We start from the raw sequence: 25,872 nt of genomic DNA on the forward strand, positions 1-25,872 counted from the left end.
TAAAAATATATAATAAAAATATCAATTTGAATACAAATATTAAATTTAATAAAAATATTTGTATAACATTTATATAAAATTAAATTTTGTTTCAATTTGAAGGGGGACAAAATTGCTAATTTTTACAAAAATTGGGACTAAATTGAGACAAATTAAAATAAAGGGACCAAATTGAGACTAACAAAATGACACGTGGCGTAATACTGACACGTGTCACTGTCACTGCCACGTGGCACGATGACAGCTTGACACGTGACAATTTTTTTGATTCTTTTAAAAAAATTAATAAAAAAAATTAAAAAAAATAAAAAATTAAAAAAAATTTAATAAAAAAATTAAAAAAATCGAGGAACTGACACGTGGCATTTCCTCTAACGGCGTCAACCTTGACTTTACGGGAAGGGCAAACGTGAGACGTTTCAACAAAAAAGGGAACCATTTTAAGACTTTTAAAAATTTGGGTATCATTTTGAGATTTTAACTCCAGAATAGGAATTAAAGGTATAATTAAACCTATTTTGTAATTGCTAAGAGGTTGCTATCCATACCTATTTAAGAGAATCTTTATTTCTCGGCACGTCAAATTGCCAAAATATGATTATTTTTTTTTTGTAATAATAAGACGGGGGAGCAACAGTTTACCATATCTATCTTACCTCAAAATAAAAATTGGTATATAAATATTTTTTTAAAAGAAAAGATCCACAATTAGTTACATAAAATTTTAAAATTGTAACTAAGAGAAGCAAACAATAAATAAAAATCATGTTTTAAATAATCATACAAATCTTTTATTGGTAAAGACACCATAACACATAAATAAAATGCTATTTACATTCACAAAGTTGATAATGATGGATAATTTTACCTTAACTGATAATTATATCTTCTGTATATCTTTCACCTCTATCTCACGTGTCTTTTAAAACAAAATTGAGATAACAATACCTTTATTCTAATGATATTGTGTTAAGGAATTTGAGGTTAACACATTGTCGTTATATTTGTGAGAATAATAATGAAATTCCAAAAACAAAATCTCGTTTTCTTATCTCTTTGGGAGAATGGTAAACTGATACAATTAAATACTTTAACATTGATAAAATCATACAGAATTTCAATCTTTAAAATAGACAAATACTCTAACATTAGACTTTATAACAAAATCTAAATTAATACATTTGAGGGAAATCGACCAAATTGCTTAAGTTTGTTCCTCTCACCAAAAATCCCACATTAGATGCGAGTGAAGGTTAAAAACAGATCACAAGTCCTTTCCATGTACCTTATGTTCATATATCTTATTCTCAGGTATTTCTTGCCAGCACATCCCTCATGAGTTGCTTTGGAGCTGTAACAGATACAGTGAATTCATGTAAAAAGTTTGATAAAAGCTGATTAATTGTTACTACTGTCATTCTTTCGTTCTTGTCTAACCTGACAACCTTGTGAACCTTTCAAACTGCACGAAGGCTTGATTGATGAACATTTCTGTACCATAGACGATGGCAGCACCAACTTCTCGTGCTTCTCGAAGGAGTCTTGTCAACTTTGGTGTGTAAATGGCATCAAAGACCAAGGAATAGTGTTTCAACGCTTCCTGTTAAAACATCGAAACATCATGCGGCATCATGCCACATGAAACCGATTTTTAAAGTGAGCTTTGCAGGTTTGCACTTATGTATTATGAAATTGATTTCAACAATTTTTTGAAACCAACTTCTCAAAATCTATGGTTAGTGTTACTTTCTAGAGCAATTTATTGTAACTTCTGGCAATATCAGAATATGCAACTCTAACGCCAAACCTTTGGTACGAGTGAGTCGTGAATTTTTGGTTCCATTCCAACAGATGTAGCATTTGCAAGAATCATGCCTTGTTCTGGGTGGAAGTTCTCCAATTCAGATAAAGTAATAGCTTTTCCTCCCACTCTGTTGGCAAGTTCTTGGGCTTTGGCTGATAACAAAGAGAAAATAAACAGATTATGCTGCTCCTCATCTTCATTCATCGCAAGGAATGAATTATCAAACTAAGCCAACAACACTTTCTCACAATATGTACGATTAGCAACAACTATTCTTGCACCCTTTTGTTTTCCACCGAAAGCTAGTGCCTTTCCTGCACCACCAGCTCCTATGACCACAAACAGTTTACCATATAAAGGTGAACCAGACATGGATCTTCCGTTTGAATCTGCAAACAATTGCAACAAAAAGCCTATAAATAAACCAAAACCTTGTAAAGTCCTTCCTCAAAGAAAATACAGAAACTTATGTAGAAACCCTGTAGTCGTTCCTCAATAGCTGCAATGGCCCCAAGATAATCCATATTATAACCTATCAGTTTTCCATCACTTGGCCTCCTAATCATGCAGCTAATAGCTCCTATTTCCTGATAAAATGATTTGATTAGGAAGCTAAATTGAGTTCAAATGATAGAAAAAATGGACAGAGGTTTCTTAAGGTCAAATAGTATGTACCTTAGCAATAGGATCGACTTCATCACAACATCTAAGTCCATCCACCTTGTGAGGAATCGTGTAACTGTTTTTGTTAAAGAACTAAGAATTACTAGCAATCGTGAGATTGAAACCATTACATTACATGATCCTGCTAAATTTTTGTGCCACATGAGATTGAAACCATAAATTTTTGTGTTACAGAATAGAAGAATCTTGGAGGATATGATCATACCTGTATCCAACAAAATCAAGAGATGAGTAAGTGCTGAGAAAATCTGAGACATTATCGACCAAGAAAGGCAAGTAAACTCCATCAAATCCCATAGACTCGAAAGCTGCATTATAAAGATGAGGACTTTTGCTGTGACTGATAGGATTTCCTATAACACCGTGTACTTTAGTGTCAACACCAATGTGTCTAAAATTGTATAAATCCAACAATTCTTTGATAGTTGGTTGCTCAGAAGCTGATACAGCACCATCCTCAATTGAACCAAACGTGAGAAATCCTCCAAATTTTGCGCACAGTACCCTTGACAAAATCCCCTTCTCTCCAACTGCAATTCCTATCATTGGGACCTACGGTTATTGCAAATTTACCTTATTTTTAGTTCATGTAAACTTCCGATACTTATAAGATAATGTTTAAATCCACTTATATATATTACCAATTGATCTTATTTTTAGTCTAGGAACTTCCAACAGATGTTATGCTTTTTTTTATCATAAATAAATTGGCCAGTGAATACCTGAACTACTTATGAATTTAACCTACTATCAGATTTCTAAACTTACTAGTGCATGTTTGGCTGGTTATTTACAAAATATCAGATGTCCATTCACACACTTCGCTCACTCAACCTTTAGTTTTTTCAAACGTATTCTGAATCATTTGTAATTGAATACTTAATGTAGAGTTCTGTCAAAGTTTATAGAGTATTTTGAATTTCATCTATGACTCTTGAAAGTAAACAAACTTATTTAAAAAATCTCAAATAATTCATAACTTATTAGTTAATTTAACCTAAGCATGGTTAAAAATTCTCTAAATCTAACACAAGAGGAGCATATTACTTTTTCAAGCACAACCAACAATGTTACATTATGAAACGAGAGTCATACATTTTCATGTTGGTGAATTGTTCTACATCTGAAAACATGCATTGGTGAAAAGTGTGACATTGTTTAGAGATGCGAACATTTGATGGATTGTTTTATATCAGGCTTAAATTCTACTTGAACATTTTAATATTAAGTTCTTTTTCTTATGAGATGTGAAAAATGAAAGAAGAGTCAAGCTAATTTATTGCTGATTCGAAGATAAAAATGTAAATATTTTAACAAAAGCTCTTCCAAAAATAAAATTTGAAACTTTAAGATCATACTAAAAAAACAACCATTTAAGGAAAGAATAAATTTGTTGAACAGGATACCATAAGAGTTGTTTGAATCATATATTTGACTTATTTTTGTAGAGATCTCCTTAAATTGTTTGCATTTTGGATATTAGACTGTTATGATTATGATTTTTAACTTTAATTAATGTTGTTATACCCATAAAATTAGGAATTGTAATATAGTATAATTTATGCTCTTTGTATAGAATATTTTAATAAAATATTAATTAGTCCATATTTAGAAATGTGTAAATTTAGTCCTTCTTACTAAATTTTGTTAAGTTTATTTGACATTTTAAACACATTTTATGATAATATTTGAGTTAACATTAAAGCGAAAATGTGTCAAACTGTGTAAACAATTCAAATATTATTATGAAATGCGTTTGAAATGTTAGATAAACTTAACAAAATTTGTTTAAAAGACTAAATTCACGTATTTTTAAAAATAAATGACTAAATTGGTCAAAAGTTTTGAAGAGAGACTAATTCTAAATTTTACTGAAACTTGAGGGATAAAAACATATTTAACCCAAATATTAATAACTTCTTAGTCTAAATTTTTCATATTTTTCTATGTTTTTACAAACAAAATACTATAATACCAATTCCACATCTAGATTTACTCTAAGAAAACTATACATTTATTTTGTTCTAATACAATAACTTGTTTATGAAACCCTTTTAAAGTAGATTTTAGAAGTAAAAAAATTTAAATTTAAAATTGAATTTATGATAAACATAAATAATGAATGTAGGAAGAGTGATAAATTGAGAAGTTACTTGAGAGTGCAGTAGGACTTGGAGAAGACGTGCAGAATCCGTGATGTCTAAGGCAGTTGTAGCAATCTTCACTATATCTGCCCCTGAAGATTGAATTGTAGCAGCAAGGTTACCAATTTCCTCCACAGATGGAGTATTTTCCAAGTTGTGTGAAGACACAATCATCTTCACCCTCTCTGCTTTCTTCAATCCAATGTCATTGTAAAACTCATGGACCACCTTCAATACACAAACACACCTATTTATAGAGGTGGACAAAATTAATTAATCTGTAATGTTAAAAACTATTGTGAAAAAAAAAAATCGTCTGAATTCAACTGAATTAATTTTTATTTTACAAAATTACGCTAAACTGAAGTTGGTGAAAGTTACATAGCAAAAGTTGTTACAAGAAATTATACCTAAAATTAATACAACATTTTTATAACAAGGGAAGAAAATATGAAATGAATAGTAAAAAGAAAAAAAAATTAAATAGGTGTAATAAATTCTTTAATGAAAATATTATTACTTTGGTAAGAGTGTTTTTTTTTACAAAAACACATCTATTAATCCATCTAAAAATTTGATTCATGATTTAACTTATATATATAAGATAGGACTTGATGATGGAAGAGAAAAGAGAAAATAAAAGTCACCGTGGTGAGTAGTTAAATTGAACAATGAAACAAAAGCAGTACAGTTCAATTTTTATTATAAATAATTCAATTTTTTAATATAATATAGTGCAGTTAGATTAATTTTGTTCAACTCTACCTATTACTTTGGATTTAAAATATACTCCAATTATTTATTAGAAAAAAGTTGGATTAGATTTTTAGAACATTTGAATTAGATTTTTAAAAGATTTAATTCATGTCTTGCTAATGTTTTAGTTCTAAACTCTAAATCATTTGATCTTTATTAGAAACTCCACATCATTTAATCTGATTAGAAGGTGATATATACCTATATTTAGGGACACATCAAACGTTATACCTAAATCTATATTAAATATAAAGAAACTAATTCGTTTCTATAAATTATTAATTAACTATAAACTTTATGAAATACGGAAAGATTTCAACAAATTTTTACTCTAAACTTAAATTTAGAAGATATATAATAATTTTAATTTTTTTGAACTTAAAATTGATTTTGAAATAAAAATTGGTATCAAATTAATTTACAAATATCAAACTACTTTTTTTAAAATATGAATTTGATTTTAAAATATAATGTAATTATTTAAATTTAAATCTATATAAACCCAAGCTACTCTAAAAATATATATAAATTTAAATTTAATTTCAATTCAATTATTTAGCTTTACATTGAATTGAAATTATTCATTCCACGGACACCTCTAGTTTGATGCGATGTTCCTTTGAACTTGATTAAATGCAAACACAATGTATCAATTATAGATTATTACATGTGATCAAATCGTAAATTTTTGTAATTTATATTTGAAGTTACGTTTAGGATCATTCTAATTGGTTTGATAACGATAGTATAATTATATATATATATATATATATATATATATATATATATATATATATATATATATATATATATATATATTGCATTTGTATTATTAAAAAAGGAATTATATACACGATGATAATATTAGAGTTACTTGCATGCACCTATCTATTTACTTTACAAACTTGTAGTTCCAAGACTCTGCTGCGATATTCACAAAGAGAGAAATGTAAACTCCTTCAGATAATGTTATTAGTATTTAATATTTAATAATAAAACGCGTATCTATGAAATGATAAATCATAATAAAATATTGTCTGCGGTAAAATAAATGAAACTTAAAGGAACAATTGTTTTTAGGTAGTATTATCCGTAACAGCAGCAAAATTTTGACAGATGAATTTATTGAGTTTTGCAGCGTAGGTAAAGAGTATAGCAGGTAATTAAATTACCTTTAACTCAACTTCAACAAACTCACACTCCAAATCAATGGCTAGACGTAGGGCTTCTTGTCGCTTGGTTTCATCGCCCTCGTACTTTCCTCCTTCCCATATTGGTCTGAAACGAAACCATGCATGAGTTACACAACTCAGAATTGAAACCTACAATTAACGAAAAGAAAATGCTGTGAACCTATAGCTGATTAAAATGGGCAAAGGACGGTTATTGATAAGAAATGGAAGATGTTGAGTGGGGTGGAAGTCCTTCAACAAATCCAACCGAGCCTCTACCAAGTCAGCACCCAATTCTTTTGCCTTCACCATCTCAAACACCATTTCTTCCACCGTCTCTGCCGTCGTTGAACCACAAATCAGTGTTGAGTTTCTTCTGCCTTCATTTCGAATTCCGGCGTCGCACTGGAACTGGATTTGGCTACCGTGTTATTATATATCCAGTGAGATACATATTCGATAGATAATGATAAGAATACGATTTTCAAGTTTTAAGATAAAGGATAAATCCTATTCCAAGTAAAAACTGATTTCATTTTCTTTCAGAGAATGTGTACAGAGCAGTTTCGTTTTTTATTAAAGAAAGAAAGAAAAAGAAAATCATTACCCGGGCGCTGCTGCTGCTGATCGTCATTTGGCGAGGAAGTGAGGTTGAACTAGTGTGTTATGCTGCAGAGGAAAAGAAAGAAAGAAAATGTGTTTATTTAGAAAAATAGGCAAATGGGAAAGAGAAGATATTGCATTCGTTCATCTGTTCCACCTTTCGTCTTTCTACTATTCCTTCAGGCGAATAATTTATAGAAGATGAGTGTCGCGTGGGGTACATGCCATACATAGAGATAATTGCTATTCAAATTAACTACTACTTTCTCCTTTGTCTATTTCATTACGCTTGCGATTAAAGTAGTGTATGTCAAAACACAAAAAGTAAATAATGTATGGCATGTTAAACATAAAACCGTAGGCTCGTATTGCGTTGTCAGAAAAATAACCAAAATGTCTGTGCTCGCCGTAGATAAATTGAAGGTGCATAATTGGGATTATAACCTTTTTATTTTCTTCTACTTATTCTAAGGTTTAAATCAGTATGACTTGCGAGATTTCACTTCCACGAAGGAAGCGGTTATTAATATTATTATAGAGTTGGCGGTGTTAATCATTGGCCTCAACAGGGGTTATTAATATTACAGAGTTGGTGGTGTTAATCATCGGCCTCAAACACAATCATGATATTGGGAGGATAAACAAATATTGTTTGGAATAAAAGTATTCCACTTTAAGTAAGGTGATTATAAATAACCTTTTTTCACATGGAAACTTCTCAGAGCCGCTGAGAAAACATGGATCAACGTGGAAACAAATGAAAATATCAAGGAGCGTACACAACACTCAGTTTTCTACTATCAACATAAGTGATCTATCTACCAGACAGCCATATCTTATTATTTGTACTTGTACGCCTGAGTAGCTTTGCATATACAAATGAGGAGACGGACATGATTATGAACTATGACTACAGAGATCAGATCGAATATCACTGACCGTCAAGTATACAGATTCCCCACTTACATTTTATAAGGTGGATTTATGCCTAAACTTCTGCTATTAAAAAATTCAGGGAAATTCAAAATGTTAGTAGCTTCCTGCAGACGGTATTACGAGTGCAAACGGTATCCCAAGAAGACACAGACAAGCGCCACCATACAGACGTATAAAAGTGGGAATCCGACTTGAACTTTTCTTGGACCTTTATTAATAAGATCTGCCTACAAAAAGAATAAAACCACCATTAAGAAATGAAATCTACTGACCCTGAAAGAACAAACGGAATAAAACTGCAAAAGTTCATGCATGTACACGGGGAATAATTCTAAAGCAACACATATCTAATTTACAATACTGATTATTACTTTCTCAAGACAAAGCATCATATGTGTCGACAGTAATTCAAACTCCAGAATGGCAGACGACTTATATTCATCTCAGGAATTATGGCAAGAACCAATTAATAAAGGTCACAATAAATACTAGTAATAAAACTATACAGTAGTGACTCCCAAGCTTACTAGTTTTTCTTGCAAGATTTTTGTCTCATGATTGCTGAGCCTCCTCTCCTCTGTTAACTTAGATATTGTTACTCCAGACTGCAGAGTAAATAAGAAACAAGGAATAAGAAACAATATCCTCTCAAGACCCACTATTACTTTCGCCCCGTTTTAATGAGGAAACCCATAGGATCCATTGATCCATTGCTATTTGCAACAAAAAAAAACACTTTTCAAAAAATAAAGTATATAAAAATGCCAAACTAATCAAGTCAAGAAGAATGTAAGAGTCTGCTAATACAGTTATACCATTTTGTGACCCTAATCATGACACGAATTGCACCCCTGTATATTAAAAAGTAAAAAGAGCAGCCAGGCTGTATCCTTTGGTTTTTCTAATTCCAACTTATATTTTGTTAAACACAATGTAGTGGATCTCAAATCAATCAAATGAAAGGAAGGGAAAAAGTAATGTAAATAGCAATCAAGCATACAATCACACAAAAATCTGTGAAGCCATATAGTTTAAAACAAGTATCTAATAAATATTTCAGTAAACTGAAAAGGGTCTAAAAAATATTTCATTCTTCAAACCTCTCGAATGAAAACTAGCCCAAAATGTGCCATGAGAAGGCATAAAAATAATCAAACTCCTGATCTGATCATAAAAAAATTTATAAACCAAATTTGCTTCAATTTGCAACTTACTAGTAAGCATGTCACACGTGCAAGCAGATAAACAGTTTCAACAATAAAGAATGGTGGCATGCCAAACCTCATTTAGTTTTGACTCAAGTCCATCAAGCTTTAACTTCATCTCTTCAATAGCTTTCAATAATTTGAGCTCCTCTATACTCTTTGAAACTCTTAACTCGGCTTCTTTTTCTAGTTTCAGTTCCTCAACATTCTTTAATGCTTTCAACTCCATATCTTTTGACATTTTTAACTCTTCAACGTTTCCTGGCTTCGGTTCCTCAACATTGTTTATTGTTTTGAACTCCAGATCTTTTGACATTTTTAACTCTGTTTCTGGATTCAGTTCCTTTACCGAATTTACTGGGTTTAAATTCTTAACTTCTGACACTTTCAACCCAGCTGCACTCTCTGGTTTAAGCTCCTCTGTATTCTTTACTTTGTTCAAATCCCGAACTTTAGACACTTTCAACTCTGTTGCTTTCTCAGGTTTCAGCTCTTCTGCATTCCTTGCTTTGTTATAATCCATAACATTAGACACTTTGAACTGTGTTGCTTTATCTGGTTTCAGCTCCTCTGCGTTCTTTACATTGTTCAAATCCGCATCTTTTGACACTTCTACCCCTAACTTTTTTTGTGGTTTCAGTTCTACATCCTTTACCATGTTCAACTCCTTATCTTTAGACACTTTTAACTGGGCTTCTTCATTTGGCTCCTCTACATCCTTCATATTGTCCAACCCCATATAATAATCTGGCCTCAACTCCATATCCTCTTCTAGCTTTAATACCTCATGAACCATGACTGGATTTTTGAGAACCTGACATACACAATGAGTAGAACAAAACATTTGAATGAATTGCGCAACACTTTTGAATTAAAATCATAAAATTGATCATACTTACATGCACAAAGACTACCAAAAACAGCAGAGATAACAGCTCCCAGAAAATAAGAAATTTAATAACATGCTTAAACAATGCTTCCAAAGTGATACAACAAAACATAAAAATTTGCAACTCTAACGATGCACCTCTCAAATTATGAAAATAACAATCCATAGATAAAAACCAAAATACCCTCAAAATATGTAGCTAAGAAATTCAATTATCTAGTCTCACGGATTTCAAATATCTCGAAAACCAAATTGAGAAAAGATAATAATTTGGCCAAGTATCGGTGAAGTTTACTCTGACCATCGGCTCTGGCGATTGGGTTTCATCTTTACTATATATCTGAACTTTTCCATGATCAAGACCATTCTTGAAGTCACCATTAATAGGAGAGAGATCAGGTGAATTGGGTGGGCTGATCAGGGTCACCTTCAGCTTATTCTCTTCTATATATTTACTTCCATCTTTAACAAACTGACATTACCAAACAATAAGTCAAAATATAGAATCAATATAAAATCTACCATAGTACCAAATCACACACTATTAAATATCCATACCAGGCTAGACGTAACTTCGTCAGTGGTTGTTTCGGCAGGAACCACTGTGCCCTGGATTAAGAACTTGTCCTTGCACACCATATCTTCAGGTGCTTCCTTTTGGGCTTGCATTGTAACTGTTTGATGACAAATGCAAACAATAAAAAATGAACTTGGGAGGGGAAGAGGACAGAAACTTCGATGCCAAAATTAATTTCCATATTTAAGGATTCATCTTCAGCTATTGTTTTGGGAAAACTAGTATTCTTTGAAAAAACAAAATTTCACTAAAAACAGCTGGTTGCAATTACAGCAATTTAAAATTGAAAAGCAACATAAGTAGTCAAAGAAAACTATGTCGTGCCAAATTCAGGCAATTAGGCCTCCATCCCAAAATAATTCACCACAATGACTAAACTTATTCTCGAGAGAGATTAACTAATGTATATAATGACAAATCAAGTATCTCAAAAGGGAAAAATACCAAACAAGAACACACATAAGACGAAGCTATACCGATGAATTCAGAAGTAGCTTTCGGCACGAGGACTCCAACATTTGGACGCACCGAATATTTCTTAGGCGACGTCGTTTTCACCTGCGAACATCAATAATACCAAAATGATTAATCTCCCCGTCCAGCCCTGCGCCTAGCCCCAAGCAACAAGCACAAAAGAAAGGTGTTCAGACCTTGAACGCCACATAGTCGAAGGTGTTATTAGTTAACCGAACCGAGCAAGAACTTTGCTTCTTCAATTCAACTACATAGGCAAAAGATCACGGCATATTATTCAACATCACAAACACAAGTAATAACAGATTCAACAGCATCATCAGCATGCATGGCCACGAAAACTAATCGAAAAATGTGAAAATGCACTCACATATAAATTTGAGTTCCTTGGGTTCGATTTCGAGAATCGAAGCTTTACTCATGATTGTCCCCGAGGGGTAACCGAAGCCGAGATCGACACCTAGAACGACAGTGTTTCAGTTAAGCCGTTCGATTCGACACAGAAGACAGTGAAAAAGAGGGGAACGAGTCAAGTCGCCGGCAGATCAACGAGTCAACTCAACTGAACTCGTAACAGAAAACGGAAAAAACAATTAAACTGTGGTCAGGTCACACACACGAAGTCAAAAAAATTCAGCAAGAACTAGTGTAAGTTGCTTTTCGAGTCTGGAAAATGGGAAGAAACGGCAGCGTTTAAAGAATGGGAGAAAGAGAGAGGCGAAAGATGTGTCAGGAATTAGGCCGAATATGGTGGTGGGAATTTCTCTTTTTCTTTTTGTTTTATGCAGGGTTGTGTTGAGATAACAGAAGTGGATGCATTGAATGGGAATAAGCGTGTGAATCGTGATCTTCTTCTAAAGGGAGAGTGTAGTAGACAGATAAAGCCATTAATGCATCGATTATTAAGTTGCAGAAGAGAAGAGAGAAAGAAAAAAGTGAAGTTGGGTGGGGTGGGGGAAGTGGAAAACAAAAGGGCTTTTTGTTGAAATATTATAAATATAAATTATTTTTTAATTTTTTGAAAAATAATTATGCCTTTTTTCCAGTGAGAGAAAGTGACTTCTATGGAAGCCGTTGATGGTAGTGACCTTTTACCGACACGGAGCTGCTTTTTATTTACGTGCTCCTTTCTCATGGCTCGGTGCAGCTGACATATTTTTTTCCTTGATCTTAAAAAAATTAAAACTCTTATTTTCTTTAATGTGTAATTAAAGAAGACATATTTCTTTTTGTGAATAAAAATAAAAAATATTTGAAATTTTTAAAATGATAATTTTGTTGTGCTAACGATTCAAATTTGTTCATAAATTTTCGGCTTGGTTGACTGGTTAGTAAACATTGTTGTCCATTCCTTGAGCTAAGCTAGTTTGTCTGATTTTCTAGCATGGCTCCTATTCCATGAAAATGGATTCAATAATACAGAATTGAAAAGATGGTGATGCATGGAATGGAACGCACGTTTTCGTTTCCTTTATTCTTGGTCAATCAACTTCTGGGACGGTGCTTAAGTGGTGCCGTTGTCAAGGTTCGTATAACTCTGTTGGAACTTCCAAAAAAGCTATCCCTCCTATGCTTTAGTTTATTATAGTTTATGCAATTCAAATCTATTAGTTTATTATTATAGAATGATTTTGGTGTCCTTTGTGGCCATGAACATCCAAATCTCGCTTTGTTGAATTGATAGAGTAACATCTTTTTTTTTTCAAAGTTTTAACATATCAAAAAAAAAATGTGGATAATCTTTAACTTTTGAATGTGGAATAACCTCTACATAAATACATACAACAATATTCATTTAAGGATACAAAAAAGTTATTGCTGTTCCAACCATGATAATTACATTGTCATAAAATTGTTGTAGTGCATTTTTTTTATTAACAATAAATGTCATTCGAAGTGTATAGTTTTCTTATTTTTTTTATCTTGTAAGTTACCATTTCCTTTCAGTTTTATAAGTGTTTGGACCTAGCCATTCGTGGGCCTAAGATCGGCTCAATAAGGGGACCCAATACCCCTCTCCAGCCCCTAACCCCATCATTGTGTTCCATTTTTAAAAAAAATCAGCTTCTTGTTCCCTCCCTTGGTCTATTGTAAGAGCTCTGCAAGGACACAGAGGTTCTCCCCTTTGTTTCGAGCTAGCTAAGGATATTTTACTTCTAGATAAGTGGAGCCTCATCGCCTCCTTCACTATTTTTCCTTTTTACCCTTGGGACGTGTCTTTTTGGTTAGGGTTTGACCCCACACTTCGTTTTATTCTGGTTTTTCACGTTTCAGCTTACTACTCTAGTCCTTGGGTTGTGGTGCTCCTTAGTGGAGGATTTGTTTGTGTTTGTTAGCATCTAAGCAAGGTAAAGGAAGCTAGGTTTTCAAGTTCTAAATCTATTTTTGTATGCTTGCAAGTTATTATGTGTTTTGGGTGCTTGAATGGTATATTAATCATGTGTAAATGGCTGGCTTATATTCTGGATGTGCTATGAGTTGTTTTTCTTCCTTGCATGCGTGGAACAGTAGGGGAGAGTTGATATTCTCGCCCAAGCGAGCTCGTCTCGCCTAGGCGAGAATATCAGAGGCTCACCTAAGGTTCTGCCTCGAGCGCTCGCCTAAGCGACCATTCGCGTTTTGAGTGACACCCTGTCTCGCTCAGGCGAGAAGGTCTCGCCTAAGCAAGAATTCGAGAAAATCTCCCAGGGCCACTGTTTGCAGACTCGCCTAAGCGAGAGCCTACGGCTTAAGCGAGGCAACCTTCCTCGCCTGAGCGAGGGCGCTTAGCTTGAGCGAGGCTGCTGTAGGGGGGTGATTTAGTTCTGCTTTCTTTCCTGATTGGTTGATGGTTTGCGTGATTGGTTTAATTATCCCTTTAAAACCTGAAGTATGTGAATATACATGATTGTTTGATTCCTATGGACTGAAATTGGTATGTTGGTTGGATTTTGGTTGGTTGGTTGAGAACTTGCATGAGAATTGAATGTTTGAGATAAATGTGGTGGTTATGGTACGAAACATGAATTTGGTGTGAGATAGGCGTAATTCCATGAGTCTCGTGGGGAGATCTCATGGTGGTGTGTAGTGTATATATTAAGATAAAGATTCAAGTAAGGATCGCATCCCGAAACACTAAAAGGTCAATGAGTCTCAAGTAGAGCAAATTGACCCAAGTGGTGAGAGTAGCGGGAGACCCTAGTCTCTGGCAGGATAATGGCCTTAGACGCTTAAAGGCTAATCTTGTGTGTGGTAGGGTGAAACCTATTGGCAATGACTCTGCAGAGCAGTAGAGGCCACCGCCACCACAAGTGCAAGCGTCCAGTGAATCCGATATTAGTATATGTATTCGGATAATTGAGTCATAGTGTCCTGCTTGCTTGCTATAACATGATTCATTATGCCTAATATGTTGTATACTTGGAATTGTTTTAAGTGTCTGATTGCTATAATATGTTTAAATGATTTTACACTAGCTTATCCTTCCATTTTCGTGTTTGTGCTTGTCTTTCTTTTTCTTTTGCGATGATCACTTCTGGGTGGGAGCATATGAGAGGAACGTTCAAGGTGGGTCTGGTGGTAGCGACGATGCAACTTAGAGTGTTCTGCTTTGATGGCTCTTAGGAGCCGTTTTCAGGTCATGGGGCCTTTTTGTAATAGTTGTCTTAGTGGCAACCTCTTTTGAAAACTGTTACACTGTCAGCTCTTAGAAAATTTTTGTTCAGGGCATGGTAGTATGCCTAAGTCTCCTCTTCCAATACTCTTACGGATGACTGTATGAGTTCTTTTCTTATGCTTCATGTTCATCTGTTTGCTCCTTTAATATTATAATTTTGTGATACTTTATTGAGTAGATTTATTTTATTTAAACGGTATATCACATATCTTAGTATTTTTTTTTCAATATAAATATAATAAGTTGATAAGAGTTTTTTATGTTTATTGAACGGTCTTACTGATTTATTATATGACACATGATTTTCCTAAAATGTTACTATATTTTAAAGACCCGATTGATAAAGATAAAAAAAAAAAATATTTGACTTTAGTAACATCACTTTATGATCACTTTAGATGTATCTTCCACTTACCTCCATATCTTTTCCTTTTCCAAATTAACATATCAATATTTTTTTTTTACTTTTTTTCTTTTAATTCCATAAACTTATGTGGAACTGTGGACCAGCACTCCAAGGCATTTTTGCATAAGGAAAATGGTACTTTCAGAAATTTCATTTTCATATAAAAATAAAGACAGGATTCGTATCTAAAGATAATAATGGAATGTTTATCGGAGAATCACATCCATTTAGACAAGTGAAAAATGGTAAAGTAAAATAAATAATTGTTGTTGAGAAAATTATTAAATAGTTCAGTTAACATCGAACATACTTATTGAATAATTTATGTGAAATTTGGTTGAGTCAACGAGTGTGTTAAAAACCTAATACAAACAAAATAGTGATTTATTTATACAAATTGTTGCTTTGTTTACCTACAGGTCACTGGATAAGGGAAAACAAAATAGTGTTTTATTTATATAAATTTCTAAAATATAATATTAGCTTGTTGGTTGAGGATCTTTCTTTTTACTCGGTCACGTGCATATACTATCCCTCACGTGACACTTTCACAAAACCCCAAGTATTTCTTCTCAGCTTGCTTTCGGCTCGAAGAAGACGTAAGAATTTGTCTTGCTTCGGTGCTGTTGATCTGCACAAAGACCCTATTCGAATCCCATAATGCTCTTCGTATCGTGCAAAATTTTTAAATGTTTAAGATAAACCAATGGGTTACACTTTGAGATCTTCACATAATATGGTATTTAACATTTTTAATACATAAAATTTGTTTTCACCAAAATATATATATATATATATATATATATATATATATATATATAACAAATTTTATGTATTTGTGTCAAAATAATATTTTTATGGTAGTATTTTAAGAATGTTGTTTTGATGATGACTCAATCAACTCACAATTTGAATTTATCCAACTCTTTAATTCTAAGTGATGCGGATGCTAAAAAAAATTGATAATCAGATGTATTTATTTGCAGGTAACGGGTACGAATATATTTTATACCTGCGTTAACAGGAACGTGTATGTGTATCATAGTATATGTACTTGATACTCATATCCGCTATACTATAATTTAAACTAAAAGAAATTAAAAAATATGATTAAAATATTAACAAATCGAACGAATGAATGTAATGTGTAAACTGTCAATTTTAAAAAAATAAAATAAAAAACATGATTAAAAATTAGAATATTACTAATTGGTTTTAATAAATCTTCATTTATTTGCAAACTGTCATTTAAAATTATTTAGCTAGGTTATTGGGACTTTGTTTGGAATGTATGAATGTAATGTGTTGCATTTTATTTGAATTTATGGTTAAAATATGTTATATTTTTTTATAGATATTCGTGGGTACCCATAGATATTCGTGGATATTAAATAAATATGCGGGTATCCACATGCACAACGGATACTCGCCACAGGTATGGGGTTGAGTACGAGACACATATTTATTCAACGGATAGAAAATGGGGAGCTACTACCTAAACTCTATCCACGACGTTGACATCCCTATCCACTATATAGTTTGAGTATATAAGTTCTATAAATATCAGTTTGAAAGTTTTTTTCTTTTATGAATCTTATCAAATAATTTTTTTTTAATATTGTGGACAACAAATTTTAGTGACAAAAAAGTTGTTAATCACTAATCATTGACTATCGAAAGTTTTTGCTGCCAAATAAATTAATTTGTAACTTTCTAATTAATTAGTGACTAATTATGATTTTTTTTATTTACAACAATGATTATTTTAGTAACTAATAATTATTTATTTTATAAATTGGTATCTAAATTGGTCACTGATTAATAACTTTTGGTTACTAAAATTGATTGTTAGTAAAATATTTTTTGTAGTATAAAATATTGTTAAAGTTTTCTAATTAATGGTGACAAAAAAATCAACGTGATATGAGAAATTATAACTTGAAAGTAAATTTTAAAATTTAAAGTATATTATGACTTCAACATGGTATTTAAGGTTTAATTTAATATCATATTACAATATTTGGAATAGTAGATACTTGTGACATGATTCTAATATGAACATTATGAAACTATCATAAATAAAGCAACAAAATCAACCAAAGAGCATATGAAATTATGGAAAGAACTTTTACTGTGAATAACATGAAAATATCTTAAATAACAAAAATAAAATGACTCATAAAGAGAATATGGAATTGTAGAAAGAATAAAATATAAGTAGTAGAAATGATCTTAGAAATAACAAAACAAAAGGTTACAGAGAGTAGAATAAGCCACATGAAAAGAAAAAAAAATGAAAAAAATAATATATAATTGTTCACAATATCATATAGATGTGGTGGTAAGCATTGTATCTATAAACAAGTTTTTGTAACTGGTCAAGTGTGCTAGAACTTTAAAAATTTGTATATTTATAGAGAAAAAAGGTAGAAGAACTTCTCATCCTAACAAATTACACTGCACACACACGATTATGACTTTATGACTTACTTAAAGTTCTTCTTCTAAAGTGTTTTGAAATGGTAATATAATAACTCATTGTAAATAGTGTTTTTATTCTTACATGTTTTATCACCTCACACCCAACTATTTCTATTTCCTTTTATTAATTTATTATATTATTATTTATTTAAAACACAATAAGTTTTAGTATTTCTTTAAAATCTCAAAATATACATAGAAATCCAAAATACTGTCCAATGAAACATAATCTAAAATATATTTTCTATTCAAATTCAAACATGTCTAAAATAAAGTTTTTGTAAATTAATTTCCATTATAAAATTTAATATAATATTTTATAATATAAAATTCTTCAGTAAATAATATGTTTTTTAAATCATAAATTTTTTTTTGTCATCTAGTAATTTCTTTATGAGTAATTACAGTCGTCAAGAGTAATGAATATCTAAATAACTATATTAATTTTGTTCTAATTTGAAAACATTCTTCAATTTATCAATTTATCGAATATTCTTTCAACTTTGAAATATAATCTTTTTCAAGTTTTATTGAATAAAAGTTTTTCCAATTTTATACTTTTTGAAACATCTTTATATCTCTACTTTTTATTCTTTAAAAAATCTAAAGATCTTTAAACATTATTTATTAAATACATTATCTTACATAAATTTTTTTTGAAACTTTTTATCAGAAAGTACTTTGTTAACTTTTTCTTTTCGTAAGATTCGTATAATGTTTTGAAATTTCAAATTCTCCTTACTTTGTTATTTCTTCTAAATATTCTAAAAAGGTTTTTGTTACATAATGTTATTTATACGTATAATGGCGCATAAATTAAGAATTTTTAATTTCATATAGTTTATACAAAATCCATATATTTATTTAATTATCTGCGAATTACTAATAATAAGTTTTTGAATGATCTTTACAAAAGTAACATACAATAATTTGTATTTATTATCATGGTTTAAAATAGTTATTATATGATAACAAGCTTTATAGAACGTGATCAATGAAAACATGGGCTAATTTACGTGGATCAATTTAATTTTTAATTTAAGTAAAGGGATATATTTTTAAAAATATTATAAAATTGGGTGAAGTTGTAAGAGGACATAGACTTTGACATATATTTTTTCCTTTTTTTAGTAAAGTTTTTACATTAATGTATTTTATTTTTCTATTTCAACAAAAAGTTGTGTTAGGATCAACTACTTTAGAATTTATTTGAAGCGAGAAGTTGTTGGATGCATGAAGATTTTAGTTTCAAATTTTTGTATTGTGATTTTTTTATATTTATTTAAATGTATTTTTAATTTATTTAAAATAAAGTGATTTTATATTTTTCATTATGTTATATTTTAATGATTTATTTTTTGTTTTTTATTCAATTAATTTAATGTTTAAAATCAATTTAATTAATTGAATATGACAAAGATTGATATGGTAATAAAATTGAGATTATTTAATATAAAAAATTTAATAGAATGGACATATAAATAATATAAAATGATACATTGTCTACATGGATAATAAAAACATTTTTTAGCTTATTCTTAATTAATTGAGGCCATTCCGATTTTTATACATTCAATTAATTAAATAAATTTTAAACATTAAATTAGTTAAACAGAAAAAAGTCATTAAAATATTATAGAATAAAAATCATAATATTACTTTACTTTAAACAAATTAAGAATACATTTAAATAAATAATAAAATAAATTAAAAAAGTTCACAATAAAAATAAAATCAAACCAAAATCTTTATACATACGAGGAATTCATACTTTAAAAAAAAAAAGAAAAAAAATTATAAATCGTCGTTCCTAAATCCTTCCTACAATTTCACCCATTTATAATATTTTAAACAAACAGACCCTTTACGGAAATTAAAATATAAATGGACACATTTACTTAAAGTAGCCGAAAACATCGTATTAACATGCTTCTATTACTTTATCTTATTTATACCTTTGGATGCCATGCAACCAAGTTTAATCTGCAAACAATCATTCCACTTTTCCCCTTTCACTCTTCAAATTTAATTATTATGCCTACCTCAATAGTTACTATTTACACTTTCTGCAAAAATTATCACCATAATAGCTCCTTCTTCATAATTAAAATTTAACTTTTCCATTGATTACGAAGTTGACTAGTCAATTAAGATCTCATCATAAATTGAAGTTAATGATGTGGTTCATAATTTTTTCCATTCTCAGTTAAAACAAACTTTTAGCCTATAACTTTGTTCCAAATATCGGTAGAGTGTAAGTTAAAGTTTTGATCTTCCTCTTTTAATTTACATAAAAAAACAATATCAGTTGTAATCGTTACGAATATAAGGATAAGTTTAAGTTTTATATTGATTAGAAATGATAAAATAGAACGTTATAAAGAGTGAAGACCCATAAATCTTAAGATTTTAGGTTGAAAATAATATCAATACCTAATAACTTACGTGGTTGGACTCAAGTCTCATTAATTTATTGTATCTCCCAATGAACCTCTTATCTTCTTAAATTTAATAATTAATATCAAAGCCGATAGTTAAAACTGACTTGAACGAGTAGTATAATCCTTATATCTAAAGTTTTTCTAACAAAAATTTATAAGGGAGTCTTGTTAACAATAATTATAATATCATAGTATTAATCACACCATATTTGAAATCAACGTCAGACCAAACTAATATTGCATGCAAATAAGAAGTCTTTATCATCAATATTAAATGATTGTGTTGTAGCTCCTACCCCAATCCAAATCTGCTTCAAAGTGGGACCGGGTGAGAGCTAACATCTAAGATGCAATCAGTGCACCTGTTTTTGACATTAATTTCAAAATGGCAAGAATGAAGGCAGAGAAGAATGATTACCTGAAAAACTGAAGCTGAAAATGATTTGAGATGGCAAAAAATGAATGGACTAAAATGAAAACCACTTTTCACCTCTTTTTATTTTTCTTAAAGCTCCTACCACATTTTCTGAAACCTACCTACCCCCCACCAAAGAAAAACGTACACTAAATACACAAACGACATCGAAGTTCAAACTACATAAATACTTGACAAGGCAACTAGATATACATTTATGGGTCACATTAAATGACGATAAAGAACACACACCCATCTCACAATCAAACACCTCTTCCTTTCACATTTATAAATTTGCCGTGCTTCAGGCTCCGTCCTAACCAACCAGCTTCATCCACAATCATCACATTCATATCAATTCATATAATAAAGAATAAGTCACTACACTTACAGTTAAAATTACGAGGGTTAAATATATTATTATTCGGTAAAAATTGAGAATAGTTTTTTATTGAAATTTTTGGTTAAATCTAGTTTCTCTAGATTAAAAGTCACAAGAGTTAAATATATTTTTATTTTTTTAACGATGAAAATTAAAATTAGTTTTTTTTTTTAAATTTTGTAAGATTTATTTGACGTTCTAAAATATTTGAGTTGTTTATATTGTTTGAAATATTTACATTTTAATATTAGAAGAAAAAATGTTTGAAACGTTAAATAAATTTAACAAAATTTGATTAAAATGATTAAATTCACGTATTTTTAAAAATAAAAAATTAACTTTGTCCAAAATTTTGAAAAAAAAAATCTAATTTTAATTTTTACTATGAGTGAAAGAAAAAAACATATTTAACCTAATTATTGAAATGTGTTTTAGGAGTGTTTGATTCAATTTTTAAAAATATATAATAATAATGCTATGCGGAGGTGGGATTTGGACTCGTGCCGATTTTGAAGTTGGTGAATTATCTACTAATTTTACTAAATTCTGCTAAATATACATGAAAATTTAGGGTGTGTTCTTTTGTGTAGATGGATATGGGGGAGAGTGTGAAGATGAATTTATGTAGATTTAGGTAGATAGATATTTGTGTTTTTTTTAGTGAATTTAGAGGGTAAAGTGGGTGAATTTGGAGATAATTTTTATGAAAGTTAGTGAAAGATTTGATTGATGTGATAGATAAAATTATATGTTAAAATAGATATATTTATTAAGTTACCATAATACCCTTGCGTAAAAAAAGAGAATGATTTTGTAATTTGATATTATAAAAATAATTATAATTAATTAATACGAATTAAAAAAATATTAAAATTATATAAAATTTTAAAATAAAAAAAACTAAATTTTTATGAATGTAAAAAAAATTATACAATTAAATTTTTAGAAAAATTATATAATTAAATTTTAAACTAAAGTTAAATAATGTTAAAAAAAGTTTAAAAAATTAAAAAAAAAGTCAAAAGAAGTCAAGAAAAAGGTAAAAAGAAAAAAGAAAACCAACGACACCGGTGTCGTCCCTCTCTCTTCATTCACAACATTGGTGCCCACACCGTGCCATCCCACACCTCCCGTAACAATCACAACACCTCACCACCTGCAAGACACCGGTGTCATCCCAGTTCCCTCACCAGTGCAAGACCTGTCAATGCCATCCCACTCCTATCACCACCCCAACACCTGTCACACTGGTGCGCCACTCCTCCTACAACACCTCCAACAACACTCATGGCAGACGACGAATATTCTACTGCGTGTGAAAGTAAAAACGAGGACAATATGGTAATGTGGTCGATAATACTCGCTAATCTTCTACTTCTATAGTGGATGAAAAAACTTGTTCATCCCTCAAATCCGCGTTCGCTTATCGGTCCACATCTATGCAATGGAACACAATTTGAAAATGAATTCGTGCTCGCTTATTCCCTTCAACAGTTACATCCATGCAAGAGAACAAACCCTTAGTATTATGAAAAATCCACAAAAATCCATCATTAAATATTGACATCTGTCCATTTTCATGACTTTTTTGGCATTGCACACACTCCATTTACCCTTTTTTTTTTCTGAAATAACTATCAATTTTCAAAATTTACGCAAATGTCACCCGATTATTATCCTCAATATTTCATCTTATTCTCGAAAATATCATTCAACACACATTTCTTAATTTTATTATTATTAGAATTATAATTATCAGTACTATTATTTTATTAACAGCATTATTATTACTATTTATTAGCATTATTGTTTTTATTTTTATTTTTATTACTATTATTAGTATTAGTAGTATTAGTATTAATATTGGTAATATTATTATTATTTATTATCATTATTATTTTTATTATTATTTATTCACATTATTATTTTTATCATTATCATTATTTATTCACATTTATTATTTTTAATATTATCATTATCTGTAGTGTTATTTTAATTAAAAACATAATTACTATTAATATTATTATTACATTTAATAATATTAGTATTATAATAATATTATTATATTTATAATTATTATTATTAATACTATTAATATTAGTGTAAGATTCTATTTAATAAAATTTCTAACAAATAAAATATCACATATTATAATAAAACACGCGACAAACAATTTATAAATCAATCTTTTATAATTTCAAAATATACTGGAATAGAGATATCAAACATAGAACAATGTCATAAATATGTCTTAAAATGCAAAACAATTTAGCGAAAGATTGACCAAAGAACAAGGAATTACAAAGAAATAAAGAAAGTAATTTTTCAAAAGAGGCTCAACAATGAGTAAGACCCAACATGCCTAAACTAAACAACAACATCTCCATCGACTTGGTGGTCAACGAGGATCTCCGCATCTGCTTACACCAACATTGGTGATCATTGTAAACATGACACCAAACAATAAACAGACTCAAAGAGAAAATGTGAGCCAGAGAAGAAAATGATTTTTAACAGGTAAATAAGCAAGCAAATTTTTATAAACACAAGCAACATGTGATAGTAAACCATGACAAACCTTTTAACTCAATTATCTGGATACTTATAATGAAATCAGATTCACTAGTTGTTTGCACTTGTGATGACTTCTACTGCTTGCAAAACCATTGTCAATGAGTTTCACCCTACAACACACAAGGTTAGTCCAGGATCATCTAAGATCATTATCTTGCCAAAGACTATGATCTCTTGCTACTCTTACCACATGAATCAGTCTATTCTATGTGAGTCTGATAGTGTCAGGATGTAACATTACTTTTAATCCTCAAGTCACTACACACACAACTTTATCATCAAAAGGGATTTCTCCATGAAATTCCCACACATAATCCACATGTTATCTCAAACATTATCATCTCATGCCAAATATATGAAATATAGTCTCAAATACCACATCATACATGCACAATATTATACAACATGCTCTTAAGGAGTGAAACAGCCAACCATATAAGAAATCAAGCAATTTAAACACTTCCTTACACCAGTCTCGCTCAAGCTAAAACCCATCGCTTAAGCCACAAAGGTTATCTCGCTTAAGTTATGCATTCTCGTCTGGATGAGAGCTCGAACAGAGGCGGCAATGTGAGATTCTGCGAGTTCTTGTTTAAGCGAAACCTTTTCAACTAAGCGAAATTGCTCTTCGCTCAAAGTTGAAGTTCCTCGCCTAAACGACAACTCGAACAGAAACAGAGGAGAGTTTCTGCTACTCTTGCTTAGGCGATAACTGCTTGCTTGGGCAATAATAACAAGTTTCTCATCTGCTCATGCATGCAAATCCAGAACATAATGAACACAACACCCAAATCATTTCCATGCAATGTGAACATCAAACAGGCATTGAAAACATAATTTAGAAACCAAGAAACATGCAATACTGTTAAAAGGCTTTGAACCCTAGCTTCGTTTACCTCAAAACTAAAAGCGACCCACAACTCTAGAAACAAACTAAAGAGTTGAAAACATGAGCACAAGGACGAGAACGAGGCTCAAAGAAAGAACCAAAAACTGAACCAACACAATAGAGTTGAAATAGGAGAAAAGACAAAGGTTTGATGTTCAACTTTCTTTGAGGAATAAATTGTTCAGTTTGATCCATGGAGTATGAAACACAGACTCCAGATTCATCCTCTATTTCAGGAAAGGTTTTCAATTGAGTTGGAGAAAAAAACAACAGCTGTGAAGGGAGGAGAGATTTGTGAGAAAACAGAAGAGTAATAAGTTGAAAAGGTTTATGAAAATGAAAAAACAAGTGACTGACTGGCTTGAATCCTTTATTAAACTGGACCCAAAATTTTAAAATAGAAAATGGACTTTACAATAATTATAATAATAATTATAATTATAATAATTATTATTATTAACATTAACCTGATTATTATTATTATAGTCGTTATTATTATTTACTAGTATTATTATTATTATTTTTATTACTACTATTTCAATTAATAATAGTGTTAATAGTATTATAATTGTTATTATTATTTACTAGTATTATTATTTTTATTTTTATTATTACTATTTCAATTAATTAATAATAGTGTTAATAATACATGTATCGCTTTCAATAATAGTATAAGTATATTAATAGTATTAATATTTATATATTTGTATTATTGATACACTACTAGCAAAATCCATATTTCTTGTCAATTTTGTTTTAAAATATTTTTCGTAGGAAATATTTATAAATTTTGTTGTGAAATTTTTTTTGCAGAAAATTGCTAATATTTTGTATAAAACACTTTTTGCAATAAATTTTGTAGGAAATACTTGCGAAATTTATAATTTTGTTGGAAATAATTACTTACGAAGGAATTACCTACTGTAAGGCCCATTAAAAATGTTCCTTTCCTTTTGGCCCAAAAATGTACGTGGCTGCCCTTGCGAGTGGGCCTAAGAGCTGGCCCAGTAGATAAAACCACCCTTTATTGCCCTAAGTCTCACTTTTCACTCTCTTTCAAAAAACCTAAGACTGCAGCCGTCAACCCCTCTGCTAGGGTTTCTGCCACCGCTGTTATGTTGAGCCAGGAAGTTCCGTTACTCCATGTAAGTGACCTTCGAGTTCATGCTAGTTCCTTTTTTATAACCTTTTCGTAATCTGCCGTAAGAGCCTTGGTTAACCTCATTTTTCTGGTTCTGTTCCACTCTCATCTCAGCCCTGTAGTTCATCCTTAGAGCTGTCGTGCTCGTGGTCGTGCAGTCAAGGTCTTCGTTAAGCTTTTTCCAGGTACGGGGAAGTTAGAGTCTGAGTCCTGATTATTTTATGGCTGGGTTAGAGTTTGTTAG

General features: G+C 30.7%; 2 protein-coding genes across 5 annotated transcripts; both read right to left on the reverse strand.

The window, feature by feature from the left end:
* Positions 1 to 1,024: 1,024 nt before the first annotated feature.
* Positions 1,025 to 7,657, reverse strand: LOC114190529 (bifunctional 3-dehydroquinate dehydratase/shikimate dehydrogenase, chloroplastic-like). Of its 3 annotated transcripts, XM_085675929.1 has the most exons (12): positions 7,321 to 7,657; positions 7,168 to 7,229; positions 6,742 to 6,971; positions 6,561 to 6,666; positions 4,642 to 4,860; positions 2,694 to 3,040; positions 2,480 to 2,543; positions 2,283 to 2,391; positions 2,053 to 2,193; positions 1,808 to 1,956; positions 1,438 to 1,600; positions 1,025 to 1,351 (listed from the first exon to the last, which is right to left on the reverse strand). In XM_085675929.1, exons 2-12 carry the CDS (start codon positions 7,192 to 7,194, stop codon positions 1,308 to 1,310), a joined length of 1,599 nt encoding a protein of 532 aa, XP_085532055.1. In that variant the 5' UTR covers positions 7,195 to 7,229; positions 7,321 to 7,657; the 3' UTR covers positions 1,025 to 1,307. The 3 variants fall into 3 exon arrangements, with proteins under 3 accessions (XP_085532055.1, XP_027935255.1, XP_027935256.1); XM_028079454.2 differs by lacking the exon at positions 7,321 to 7,657 and having other exon boundaries at positions 7,168 to 7,314; XM_028079455.2 differs by lacking the exon at positions 7,321 to 7,657 and having other exon boundaries at positions 6,742 to 6,981; positions 7,168 to 7,314.
* A 296-nt stretch (positions 7,658 to 7,953) lies between these two features.
* On the reverse strand, positions 7,954 to 12,210 carry LOC114191602 (uncharacterized). Of its 2 annotated transcripts, none has more exons than XM_028080872.2 (8): positions 11,615 to 12,210; positions 11,421 to 11,491; positions 11,247 to 11,328; positions 10,752 to 10,867; positions 10,489 to 10,665; positions 9,381 to 10,118; positions 8,627 to 8,704; positions 7,954 to 8,326 (listed from the first exon to the last, which is right to left on the reverse strand). In XM_028080872.2, exons 1-8 carry the CDS (start codon positions 11,664 to 11,666, stop codon positions 8,216 to 8,218), a joined length of 1,425 nt encoding a protein of 474 aa, XP_027936673.2. In that variant the 5' UTR covers positions 11,667 to 12,210; the 3' UTR covers positions 7,954 to 8,215. The 2 variants fall into 2 exon arrangements, with proteins under 2 accessions (XP_027936673.2, XP_027936674.2); XM_028080873.2 differs by having other exon boundaries at positions 10,495 to 10,665; positions 11,615 to 12,209.
* Between the last annotated feature and the right edge of the window lie 13,662 nt (positions 12,211 to 25,872).

Source organism: Vigna unguiculata, chromosome 7 (genome assembly GCF_037176805.1).
Source record: "Vigna unguiculata cultivar grain cowpea cultivar isolate G323 ecotype 2 chromosome 7, ASM3717680v1, whole genome shotgun sequence".
Taxonomy (NCBI): domain Eukaryota; kingdom Viridiplantae; phylum Streptophyta; class Magnoliopsida; order Fabales; family Fabaceae; genus Vigna; species Vigna unguiculata.